Raw genomic sequence first — 12,175 nt, 5'->3', positions numbered from 1 at the left:
CTGAAAATAAACCACTCTGTGGAATTGGAAGCCTACCCTATCATATTTTCTTTCTGAGACAATCCCAAGCCTAATTTACAGCAGCTGTATAGGGAGAGGCAGTATGAGGGGCAATATCTTCCTCAGTTTTGTTGCCTTCCCTCCCGCATATATCTCAAGCACACAGTTATGCAAGAAATCTGTTTTCTCCATTTTCACTCTGACTCAGAATGCAAGAAAACCAAAGAGGAAAAGATAATCCCTGGTATCTTAAACAACAACAACAACAACAAACAGGCAACCCCACACACATTATTTTATTCACAGCTGAAGTTCATAGCATGCAGTCACTGAGAAGCTCACAGCAGTATTTACAGTCCGGCATATATGTTTAGCTGTACTAGTCAGAGGGAAAAACACCCAACACAAAAATAGTACCTTTCAGGCCTGTTCCATTCATGTATTTTGAGATTATCTCTCATGTCAGAGAAAAGAGAATACAAAGATTGCAATTAGCTAGTATCATGAAAGGAAATGTTCAACTGGAATAAATTCAAGGCAGTAGTTCTTGATTACAGCAGAGATTCAGTGAATTCTTCTGGGCAGTCAGTTGTAGTTAAAGAAAATACGAAGTATGTAAATTTCTTCAGAACTACTTATGCCTCTGCTTTGAGACGCAAACTGACTTACTTCAGTAAAGCAACTCAGTTGTTTTACCTTTTAGTTTTTATCACTGAATTTGAGTTCTTATTTCCAGGAGTGCTTGTTGTGCTGGAGGACAGTTATTTGCTTGTATGTACATTACATTAACCTGTTCCATAAAGGTTTTTCTTGAGAGTTAATGATTATCTTTTTTTTTTTTTCCTAACAATGAATGGTCATCACTAGGGAGAGATACTCCTACTGTGAAACAAACTTTGCAAAGCTCTAAGTAACAGTTTATATGCAGAATATAAAGAGATACTTGATTGTGGGTTTTCTCAGTTCCATTTTGCAGTAAGGTTGAATAAGATCAGCATGTTCCTGTGAAGCCTAGTTTCCATTTCAGTTTCAGCCTGATAGAATCTATTGTTTATGTACCATTATATGACAGCATGGAATCAAGCAATGCTGTAATGGAAAAAGGTTTTGTTTTAAACAGAGAGGACCACCTGATAAAAACAGTGTCTAATTGGCTTCAACTTTAGTAACGACTACCAAAATAAGATAAAGGTAGTGAGAAAGAAGATTAGGTCTAAATTTTTCACCTGAAAAAATTTATAAATTTTCTCATATATGAAGCTCCTTAAAAAAGGAAATAAAGAGAAATGAAGGGAAATTTGTTTCTAAGACTTCGTTCTCTTCTCGATTCTTTTTCAGGTTACCTCTTCTCATTATTTTCCTTCCACTCTTCAGTTACTAAGCCTTCAAGACAAAAGACAGTGGTTAGGATTGTAATAGTGTTAACTTGGAATACTGTGGTATCATCCACAGTGACCTTTTCTTTTTAATTAAAAAAAATAATAATAATTTTATGTAGATTTTCTCCTAGATTAAGTCTTTTTAATGTACTTGAATAAAACGATGTATGATATTCCTGTAATAATACCTGCCGTTCACTTGTATCTATTCATTTCTACAGTCTATGATATTCAAAAATTTTCTAACAATTTCATTTTCTTTTCCTAGGTATAAGAAAAACCTTAAAGCACTCTATGTTGTACATCCAACCAACTTCATAAAAATTCTGTGGAATATTTTTAAACCTCTTATAAGGTATTTGGCAATTCATTCAACACATTTTCCTGTTTAGTTTTGAGATGATTTGTTTTCTTACAAGTTGCTTTTAAAAATCTTGAGGTAAAATATATCAAGTAACAGCACAACACCCATTTAAACTGGCTGGAGCTAATATGTAAGATGAGCTCAAGCTTGAGTATACATAACAGGGTAGAAGTTTTTACTTTCTAAGATAATGCAGTCTTAGTTAATAAAAGGTTTAATGATATGTTAAAGTAAATGCTACTTTAAAACACAGTTATTCTGTGGACCGTGAATGACTTTTTTGTCCTGTTTAACCGCACCTAGCACAAGAAAGCTAGTTCCATGGCTGGAGTCACTAGGTGGTATGGTAAGGCAGGTAATAAAAGTCTAACCTTTGGTCTGATCTCAAGTGCTGAGAGCAATAGGATTGATGTCACATGTGTGTTTGAAGTTAATGAATAAGCCCTGAAGTGCTCATAAGAATTTGAGAGAAAAAGTATAATGATGGGTATATTTTACCAATGGATTTTTTCCTTTTCACTGTAAAAACTAATAGTATCTACAAGGAACCAGCAATGACGAATGGATTTAAGTTTTTACTCCTGAACTTCTGCTACATTCAAAGTAATTCTGGCATATTGCAGATTATATTATGTATGTCCTCGGAGCTGAAGGAATGTAGCAACTTATCCTGAAAAGACAGAGTGAATCAACAACTCCTAATGTGCACAATGGTAACATGCAATTTCTGACTGTTGCAAGTTAATTATAAAACACAAGTTTAACTTCTAGGCAGATCAGAACAACCAGGAAGCTTGTGAAACTTAAGTAATTACAGCCAGAATTCATTCTGGAATATACTATTCATGAAACAAGAATGACTGTAGATATTGATTGTAACTGGCAGTAAAATCAGTGTGAGAAATCCAGGACACAGACCACTGGTGAGAAGGTACAGTAGCTAATTCCACCTCAGGAATGGTATGGATTTTTTTTTTTCCCGATTTGGTGTAGGATGGCTATGTGGAGTTTTGTAGAAGGTTCTGGAAAAAAATGCAATAAACCGTGATCTGTTTTAGGATGACTCAGGCACAGCCAACTTCTTTCTAAGAGGCAGTTGAGAGTGATTTCTAGGGTGCTAAGAATTCAGCTTCAGGACAAGAATCCAGGGATTGTGTGGCAAAGGGAAGAAGTGGAATAGTGAAGGACAGCTATTACACCTGGGTGTAGTCAGCCACTCATACTGTGGTGTGGAACTAGTACTGGCTCCAGAGTCTTGAATGCATTTATAACCCTCATTTCACTTCAAACTTTTAGCTTCTCTTTGGTGTTAATGGTCTCACTGGGACTATAGGTGGCCAAACAATGCTGGTTGTTCTTAAAAAAAAAAAAAAGTACATATATACGGTTATCTCTTCAAGCATTCGTTTTCCCAGGATCATATGATATCTGCATAAATAAGACAAATACGTTTTCTTGGAACACTATGATACACTGGCATTTAAATCTGCATTTATTTTGGACTTGAAAATGGGTGTTCCTGATAAACATTCATACCCAACACAGTAAATTGAAACCAGCACTTGTCAGATACATGATCATCTCGTACTTTTTAACACTCTGTTTTCATATGAATGAGAATTCATGTTGTACTTGACTTTTAGTACTGTGTACCTAGATACTTGTTTTGAGTCTAATCTGATAAGTTCATAAGTTCATAAGGTTGGAAAGGACCTATAAGATCATCTAGTCCAACCATCATCCTATCACTATCTCTACCCAGCTACTAAATTAAGTCCTTTAGCACCTCATCTAAACGCTTCTTGAACAGCGCTAGGGATGGTGCCTCAACCACCTCCCTAGGCAGGCCATTCCAGTGCCTGACCACTCTTTCAGAAAAGAAATGGTGATACTTTTTTTTTTTTCAGAAAAGAAATGATAATACTTTACTCCCTGTTAAAAATACATTAAAAAAAAAGTGACCAACAGAAACAAATTTTTACACTGGTAATAATAATAATAGCAATTATGATATTGTTTTGTCAGTATAACTAGTATTATTATGACAAAGTAATTGAAAGAATGAGTTAACTTTGAAAAGGTCTGTAAGTCAATTGTAGAGAATTCTTCTGCTTACCTGTGATGTTGAAAGCAGAGATCAGAAAGAAGGACTGGGAAAAAAATACAATCTAAAAACTCTGAAGTTCTATTCTACACAAATGAACTGATGACATATAATAACTTGTCTGTTGGCAAAATTTAGCAGTTATGACTTGAGAGCTTCTAGAATGCCCAAATTACTTGCATTTGTGACATCGCCCACTAGAGGGAGTGTGCGAATGTGTGTTTGACAACTCAGTAAATTGATTACTGTGAGAGGATTTTTCTCCAGTTTTGATATCAAAGTAACCCGCAGTGAAGTACAGTTTTCATCATGAACACCTACTACTTGCATTGACAATTCATTACAGGATTGACACTTTTTATCACAGAAAAATATGAAATAATTATGCACCATGCGTAACTGAAACTCGAAACCTAAATAGTGATCCTTCTTGCTTCAAATTTGGAAGCCTGTTTTGTTCAACTTACCCAGAGAGCTTTAATATTCAGAAGCTATCCAGCTCTTCTCAAAACAGATCTGATGGCCCTGCACTTCATGGATATTCGCTCTCCATTCTTTGAAAATCTTGCCTGTCATTTAATACTTCCTACTTTGTCTCTACAATTCCATTATTTCATGTTTTGTTAGAAAGCAATACCTAAATTACACAACCATAGTGCTGGTTATGCAACGTTTTCTCTAAAGTTAACAGTTATTTTAGTAAGCTTTATAATGCTGTGTGAAAGCTGTTTTTCAGTGGCTTTTAAAGCAGTGTTCTTCATATCTATGCAAATCAAAAAACATTCAGACGAAAGTCAGTTATTTTTATTCAAATCAGACTCTCAGGCATGCACTGTATATGTTTGATCATACAAAATGAAATACATCTCATGTCTCCTGCTGCTTCAATTACAGTCTAATTTTGAGTTGCATCAGCACTTACATTTTTGTAACGGAAACCAAAACCTTCATAAATGCTTCTCCTATGCTGATTTTTATACTTCTTTGCAATTTTTTTAGCCACAAGTTTGGGAAAAAAGTCACCTACTTGAACTATTTAAGCGACCTGAGAGAACATCTCAAATATGACCAGCTTAATATCCCTCAAGAAGTCATCCGGTATGTGGCAAGTTTCAAATACTTTGTCTCCTGTCTTCTCAGGTACACTTGTGTAATGTTCTCTGTATTCCAAGCAGAGTCTAATCCTATTTCTTCAATGATTGAAAGTTTAATTTACTTTCTGTGCTTGATGGGATTTAATTCTGAAATCTGCATTGCCATGAAAGACATGCTAGATTGTGTCACATGTTTACACAGGAGAGCTCTATCGTTTTCTACAGGTCTGAAACATTCACATCTTGGTTGTGGAGCATTTTCTTCCCACAATTGCAGCTTCAGTGTGAGTGTTAACAAAACCAATCCACGTGTTGCTGCTACTTATGAGTACCCCACAAGGTTCACAGGCAAAAATGCAATCTGGATCTCTTTGCATGCATATTGTAACAGATCAAGTGCCTTTCTTTTATGAAGAGGTTTCACAGTCAGCATAGAGTTAATAGATTTTGAATTTTGTGGATATGTCTGTTGTTAGAAAATGCATTACTTTCATATGATGCATGTATGTGTGTTAGGGAGGAGTAATGGTGAGGGGTGGGAGAGGGAAAGATAAAGATGTGCATTGGGCTGGGATTATCAAGTGCCAGTATTAGTATCAATAACAGTCTTTTTGACACAACTCTTTACATGGAAATGCTTTGATATACTGACAGGAAATGATTTTATGTCACTGCTGAATGAATGTAACTGGAAGCTTTGATTATGACTGCTACTGATGTCAGGTGGCTTTTTACACACCTTCTGAGTAAATAGAAAATAACTGAAAATACCTCACAGCTCTGAGGTCATAAATTAGATTGCATAGTTGCAAAAGGAGAACTGTATTCTGAGTAGCAAAGAAGCTTGAATTTTTCTTTTAAATTATAGTGTGTTCCTATTTTTTGAACATGTTTCTTATTGTACTCCATTGGCTAAAGTAAAAAAAAAAAAAGCTCATTTTCGTCTTGTTAAAGAATTCTTCAACAAATACTGCCTAAATATTTCCCTATTTCCTAAATTATACTGGATGCAAATTCTGTAAGACCTGCAGCATATACACTCTTGTCAGGAGTTCAACATCACAAACTAATATATGTAACTTGTCAGCTGTGATACACAGAAAATCAATGCCTTTTTGATTTTTACAGACATGATGAAAATCTTCGAGGGAAACATAAGGGAAAACTGCCACCTGTGGTTAAGGTTCCTCCACCAAGACCACCGCTGCCTACCCAGCAATTTGGAGTCAGCCTGCAATAGTAAGCTATGAGATTTCTAAAATATAAGATTTCTATATCCTGCTGCTCTGTGTAATGTGCAGGTTCACTTGACAAGAAGTCTGCAGACTTTTTTTTAGTATATGTTTAGTTTCTCATTCTCTTTGAAAGCCATAAAGTTATAGGGTTAGTCAGTAACATTTATGAATTTGGGACAGGTATAATAGTCCCTGTGACCTGCATGGTCTTCATGCTTACAGTATCTTTGGGGTAGTCAATGCTACTACAACTGTGCATTTTTTCTCTCCATGGACAGAAATTTGCCTGTAAATGACAGTCCCAAGCTCACCTGTTGCTGGTGGTTGCTGGGAGATAGAAAAGTGCTTTGGAGTTACTGAGATGGTGGAAAGCAAAGCTTCAGAGCTAAAAATGGCTGCAAAAAGCTAAAATGGATGCTTAAGCCTTTATGTATAGTTGCTTTGTTGCTCAAGTATTGTTCTTATCAGAGCTCTATGAAATGAATAAAATCACTCTTACAGAAAGGCTCTCACAGCTGTTTATGTAAATTACAGCACAGTATCTGGTATAAAAATGATTTACTTAACACAAGGAATGGGATGGCAATAGTACTTTCAAAAGGCAATTTTGCTAAAAACAACAACAAAAAACAACGCAGAAGCAAACAAAAAAAAGCTAAGAAACAAACAAACAAAAAAAAACCTGAAAAATAACAACAGCAATGAAAACCACAAAATCTTCTTATAGCTTCCAACTAAGTCATTTCCATCAGAAATATGGAAAGTTATCTTGCTATGGCTTCCTTCTCACATTCAAAATAAACAGTTCAGTCTGTCTGATCCATGGACATTTGGATTTCCTCCCAACCCCCATGTTTGCTTATCTGGTGCTAATGATTCAGTTTTAAATGAGATATAAAATATAATTTTCCCCTGTTAAATGTTAAACATTAGTCCTCAGTGGAAAGCCTGATATTAGAACAATCAGTATCTATCGTATAAGAGCTGCTATGACATTAACTTTTATGATACCTCTTCAGAATCCAACTGAACACTTGAGACACGTGTAACTCACTTCCTTAATTCATATCTGTTAGGTGGACTCCACTGGGTCATTAAGAAGGACAGTGTTTTATACTGCTGCTCCTGTTGCAAAAGTGGGACTGCTTACTGACATCAGGGCACAAAATTTCTTGCCTCCAGTCCATCCTGGAATTTCGATATCACAGCAAACAATGTCCTTCTCACACACCTCAGCCTTCCTGAATATAAATAGGATGGCTGGTTTTTAAAGAGCTTCTGTTTTGAAAATATTTCAGTGAAGAAACACTGAATAAGATATTACTATCACTTTTGGACTGGAGAGTTCCAGCACTCACTAAGGAGACTCCATATGTGAGTTCAGTTCAGAGCACTCTGATATCTAAGACCACAGTAATGGGGATATTTGTTCATTGTTTGCACACATTCATTCACATTCCCTCTCACAGAGGTAGTACTCCATCACCTTGGTAAAAATCACAAGAAAATAAATCCTCTACTACTTCAAACTGAGAAATGAATTAATTAATATATGCTGTATTTATGAAGGAGATAAAGCTAATGGAGGAAAGAGAATGGTATGCATTGAGAGCTTCTAAAATCTGAACCAGAAAAAAAACTATTAACTTTTCTTTTGATGAATCAATTGCTTTTACCTGTTCCCCTCTCCTTTTATGAGCTCTATGGTTTGTAATGGAAAAAAATCAGTGACTTCCCATGTATTTAGCAAAGATACAGGTTTGATGCCTTCTCCTAGGTGAGGTTCTTTCCATTTCCTGAAAAAACACAGATTTTATTTAGTATGGGTTTATGGGAATATGTATACTGTGCCATGTATTTCAGTACTGTCAAGTAGAAACAGTATTATCAGGGATGCTACTAAGAGAAAGTTATTGCCATTAAAGGACTATTTCTAGTGGACTTTTTTTTCTGGAGTTTAACAAAAGAAACATTAAGACTCATAAGCCTGAAGTTTCATCATTTTCAGCACCTCTGGATTGATGATCTTTAATTAGGCAGTTAAAAGATAGTGACTGAGATTATCCAAAGCCTCCTAGATAGCCTAATTCTGATCAGTTGTTAGACAATGGTATCCCAATGACTTCTGCCTATGGAAAGTAGTAAAACCCATGTTCTTTTCAGTGTTCCTCTTTAAAAACATCAGTCAATGCTGTTGTCAGGTAACACTTTCTCATTTAACTTTTCTTCCTAGCTTATTATCAAATTAGTTCAGAACCTTTCTTATGTTGCCCTCATCTGCTCACAGTCCAAAATCTCGATTTAAAAAGGTTTCATTTGATCTCTTAACCCCTCAGTGTCAAGTTACACTCTATGTGGGGGGAAGAAACAAACAGCGAGCTGACTTTGTATCTTTAAAGTGCAAAATGATATTCATGTTGAATATCAAACGTGATTTTGTCTGCAAAGTGGAAGAAAACAAACCTACAAACACATAGATAGCACTGTAGGAATACGTGGTGATATTTGAGAGGTCTGGGTCTCTGGATGAGGAGTATGGGTAGAAAGAATTTTAGGTCATTCCAATTGTGCGTGTATGAAAGCTTTATAGCAGTGCACTCTCAGGTATTTAATTCATATCCCATAATTTCAGATGGATACTTTAGACATTTTCAGAGTGTTTCAAAAATTTGTGTGCACTAGTTTTTGTATGCTCCTGTTACTTTAGGTATAGAAGAACAGAGGGAGGCTTAGAAATTAGAGTTTATGTAAAAGAGCTTTTCCGTAAGTCAAGGAGCTGTTGTTGCATAGTGCAAAGAAATAATGAAGCTGTAGAGAGGAGCTCTCAATCATGTGCAGAGAGGACTGTGAACAGTCATATCACTGTTTTTACTGCTTGATGCATGCACAATGCTCTCTCTGTAGGCACAGATCAGATGCATGCTATAGATGCAGGAAGGAAGATAGATTACAAAGTTATCTGCCTGTGGTCCCAATTTTACAAATAGCTATTAACAAAAACCTGTGAAGGAACTGAGGATCTTCTGCAGGAGCAAACTTAATTAGAGCAACTATTTTTAAAGGGAAACATTCACGATTAATGCCACTGATGCTCTCAAACCGATAAGCATTCCTACATAGTACGTTTGAATCTTACCTGAGCAGACTTAATTAGAGTAACTGTTCTTAAAGATAAGTGCTCAATATGATTAACCTCAATAATGCTCGCAAACCATAAGTATTCCTACACTGTATGTATGAATCTTACCTAGGAGAGCAGGACAGTGAAGATATGAGACTATTTCAGCAGAATAGAGATCTGTTCTGGGTGGAGCCACAGAAATTTATCCCGTGCCAGCTGTTCATACTGATTCAGCAAAGATCTTAGCGCAAAATGTAGTTCTTTGGAATTTAAGTGTGTAACTTGTTAGTTAGTTAGACATGAATTTGAAGCCTGCATCATTGCGAGCTCCTGTGAGGACTCTATTGTTTGGTCTTCACAACTGGAACTTGAATCTGGTACCAAGTTCTTCTGAAGGTTACATGGGAAGTATTGTAGTTCAAACAATAATAAATGAGCTTAATAAAGGTAGTTAAATCATCAAGAAGTGGCAATAGGATTTCTTTAAAGCATGGGAGATTAAATAAAAAAAGAAAGCTGCTCTCCTGATTTCTTTGGGCCTATGTGTACAGGGCAGACTTGCCCAGTGGGCTGAATGTCTTTCCAAGGTGTTTTTTGTCTCCAGCCCAGTTTCCCTGGGTGCCAAATTCTGCCTGTTTCAGTGGCCCAAAACGCATTTAAATATTTGATCTCACATTGAAAGCAACATGGGAAAGAGCATTTTCTCTTGAAAATGTAAAATAACACAACTGAAACATGTTCATCTTCATGGGCGTTTCAAACAGAACGCAGAGCAAGCAGATTAACAACCATGACGAGTCAGTGTAAAGGTCTATCAAGCCTCATATCCTGTCTCCAGTAGGGGGCAAAAGCGGAGGCTAGCAAGGAGCAATGTTACAAAAGAGCACGTGTGCAGGGATGCACCCTCCACTCTGATGTTGTAGTCTTCAGTCGCTCCTGACTGGCAGAGGATTGAATTGCAGTCCTTGGAAAATTACTCGCCAGTAGCTATAAGTTTTATAAATCCAGGCATTTCAAAGAATGCTCATGTATTGTGCTCACAAAGCAGGACTAGTTTTGTGTTCATTCTGCCTTGCTATTTTCACACGAAAAATGCAGAGCAGTGGGAATTAGCTATTCATAATACATTCTCACTATTTTGCATTGTGTGTCAAGGTAAAAAAAAAAAAAAAAAAAGGGGATTTTTCTTTTAAAAACCATTAGTAAAATTTTAAATTTAAAAAGGCAAGAAAAAATTGGGGGACCCTCCATTTGTGGTGGTGAAATAAATACAGCTCAAATGTATGAATGAAGTTAAAAGGAATAAAATGTATGAGCCAAGCTGAATCATTGTCTTCCACTGTATGTTCAGCAAGCTCCTAGGAACCTTTGTTGCTTCACCCTATTGCCTTTATAATCAGGGGTGGCTACAGCTGAGCTCCAGCCAGGAACACAGAGCTGACCTTGTCTAGCTGTTGACATTGTTCTGTTTTCTCTGATTGGTTTTAAAATCTAAAATTAAATATCATTTGTGGGGAGCCAGATTTTTTGTGTTTATTGCCATGGATGGGGAGAAGGCAGAGAAAAATGCACAAAATTGCAATAACTCTACATATTTTGCTTGTTAAATTTTTGTCATAAACATTTCAGGGTGCTTTCCTTTTGGGCATAATCTTTCTGCTTGGGCATGCTGGGCATGCATGACCACAGAGGAAGAATGCATTCAAAACTGAATCACAGCATGTCTCAGCAGGGAAAAAAAATGAAAAGGAGAGGAAGAGGAGAGAGAGAGAGATTATCAACCAAGAATACTTAATGGCACTTCAGAACAATGTGTAGAGACCTTTTGTGATAACTGTCCACAGTCTAAAAATGAGTCATTGAATGTACGATACTGCAGTAACTGATCACATATTCTATAGTGAAGAGTACTCACTCTCTCTAGCTACTGTGTTTACTGAAATAGATCCCTCTTGAATCTGACGTATTGTTGCAATATGATTCAGATATGCAAATCAGTTACAGAATACTATACTGTACACTGAAATGTTCTATTTTGTCCTTCTCTCTTAAGGAGAAAGCATAAAAGATCTCTCATTGCAAACTGCCTGATCTCCAAAAGCAGTTTGCATGGTCCATCGCAGAGCACAGCTGCTCATCACACCGTCCTGAACAGGGCAAGAAAAATGCAGATTACTTGACAGTATCCACAAAAGGGAAGATAGAGGTGTAATTTCATTGACCTCTGGGCTGCTCTGATTTACATTAGCTGAGGTAATGCCCCTATTATTTTCTGTCACCTTAGGTCCAGTAAGATGAACAGTATGACCCACATTGTGCAATGTTATGAAAATACGCATTCCAGCCTTCTCAGATGTTGGAAAAGCAGAACAAACCTTCGCTTGTGACTTTCAGTGTATTGTTTTTCAGTCATTTTCTACTGTATTTTAAAACACAGTTTATCCTGAGGTCCTCTTTTATGTGCTGGGAGTGGAACATTTCCTTCAAGAGAAAGAAGAATTCTGTGGAAAATGGCCAGTGTGCAGAAACCAGATATTCTTTTTTTTTCCTAGAAAAAGAGAAATAACGTGTAGGTTTTATTATTACAAATCATAGCCCAGTTATTTGTTTCCCCGCTCTGACAGATAGGCTAGTGCTCAGCAGGAGAAAGTGCTGTAAATAATCAGTTTGCTATTTGTACACTGAAATGGGAAAACTCATTTATAGGAAACAATAATAATTAGAAAACATTTATAAAAATCTGCTGGGTTGCTATTTGGTGTCTCTGGAGTGAGCAGCTGTAAGAAAGCAAAAACAATCTAATCAGTGCAACTTCAGAGAGGCTGAGAATGGGTTCCATGAGCTCAGATTGTCAATAATAAAAACATAACAGCTTCCA

The 12,175-nt window shown here is 36.5% G+C and overlaps 1 protein-coding gene across 1 annotated transcript in view; it reads left to right on the top strand.

Moving 5' to 3' along the window:
- ARHGAP8 (Rho GTPase activating protein 8) overlaps positions 1–12,175 on the top strand; it is an 82,522-nt gene that overhangs the window by 37,209 nt on the left and 33,138 nt on the right. The window contains exons 6-8 of the mRNA XM_065742404.1: positions 1,648–1,734; positions 4,847–4,945; positions 6,070–6,180. Coding sequence (XP_065598476.1) covers positions 1,648–1,734; positions 4,847–4,945; positions 6,070–6,180 — 297 coding nt within the window. The remainder of the gene's footprint in view (positions 1–1,647; positions 1,735–4,846; positions 4,946–6,069; positions 6,181–12,175) is intronic.

Source organism: Cyrtonyx montezumae, unplaced genomic scaffold (assembly GCF_038088225.1).
Source record: "Cyrtonyx montezumae isolate F1298 unplaced genomic scaffold, pur_monq_1.0 scaffold_3, whole genome shotgun sequence".
Classification (NCBI taxonomy): domain Eukaryota; kingdom Metazoa; phylum Chordata; class Aves; order Galliformes; family Odontophoridae; genus Cyrtonyx; species Cyrtonyx montezumae.
This window is presented reverse-complemented; position numbering and strand designations above follow the sequence as displayed.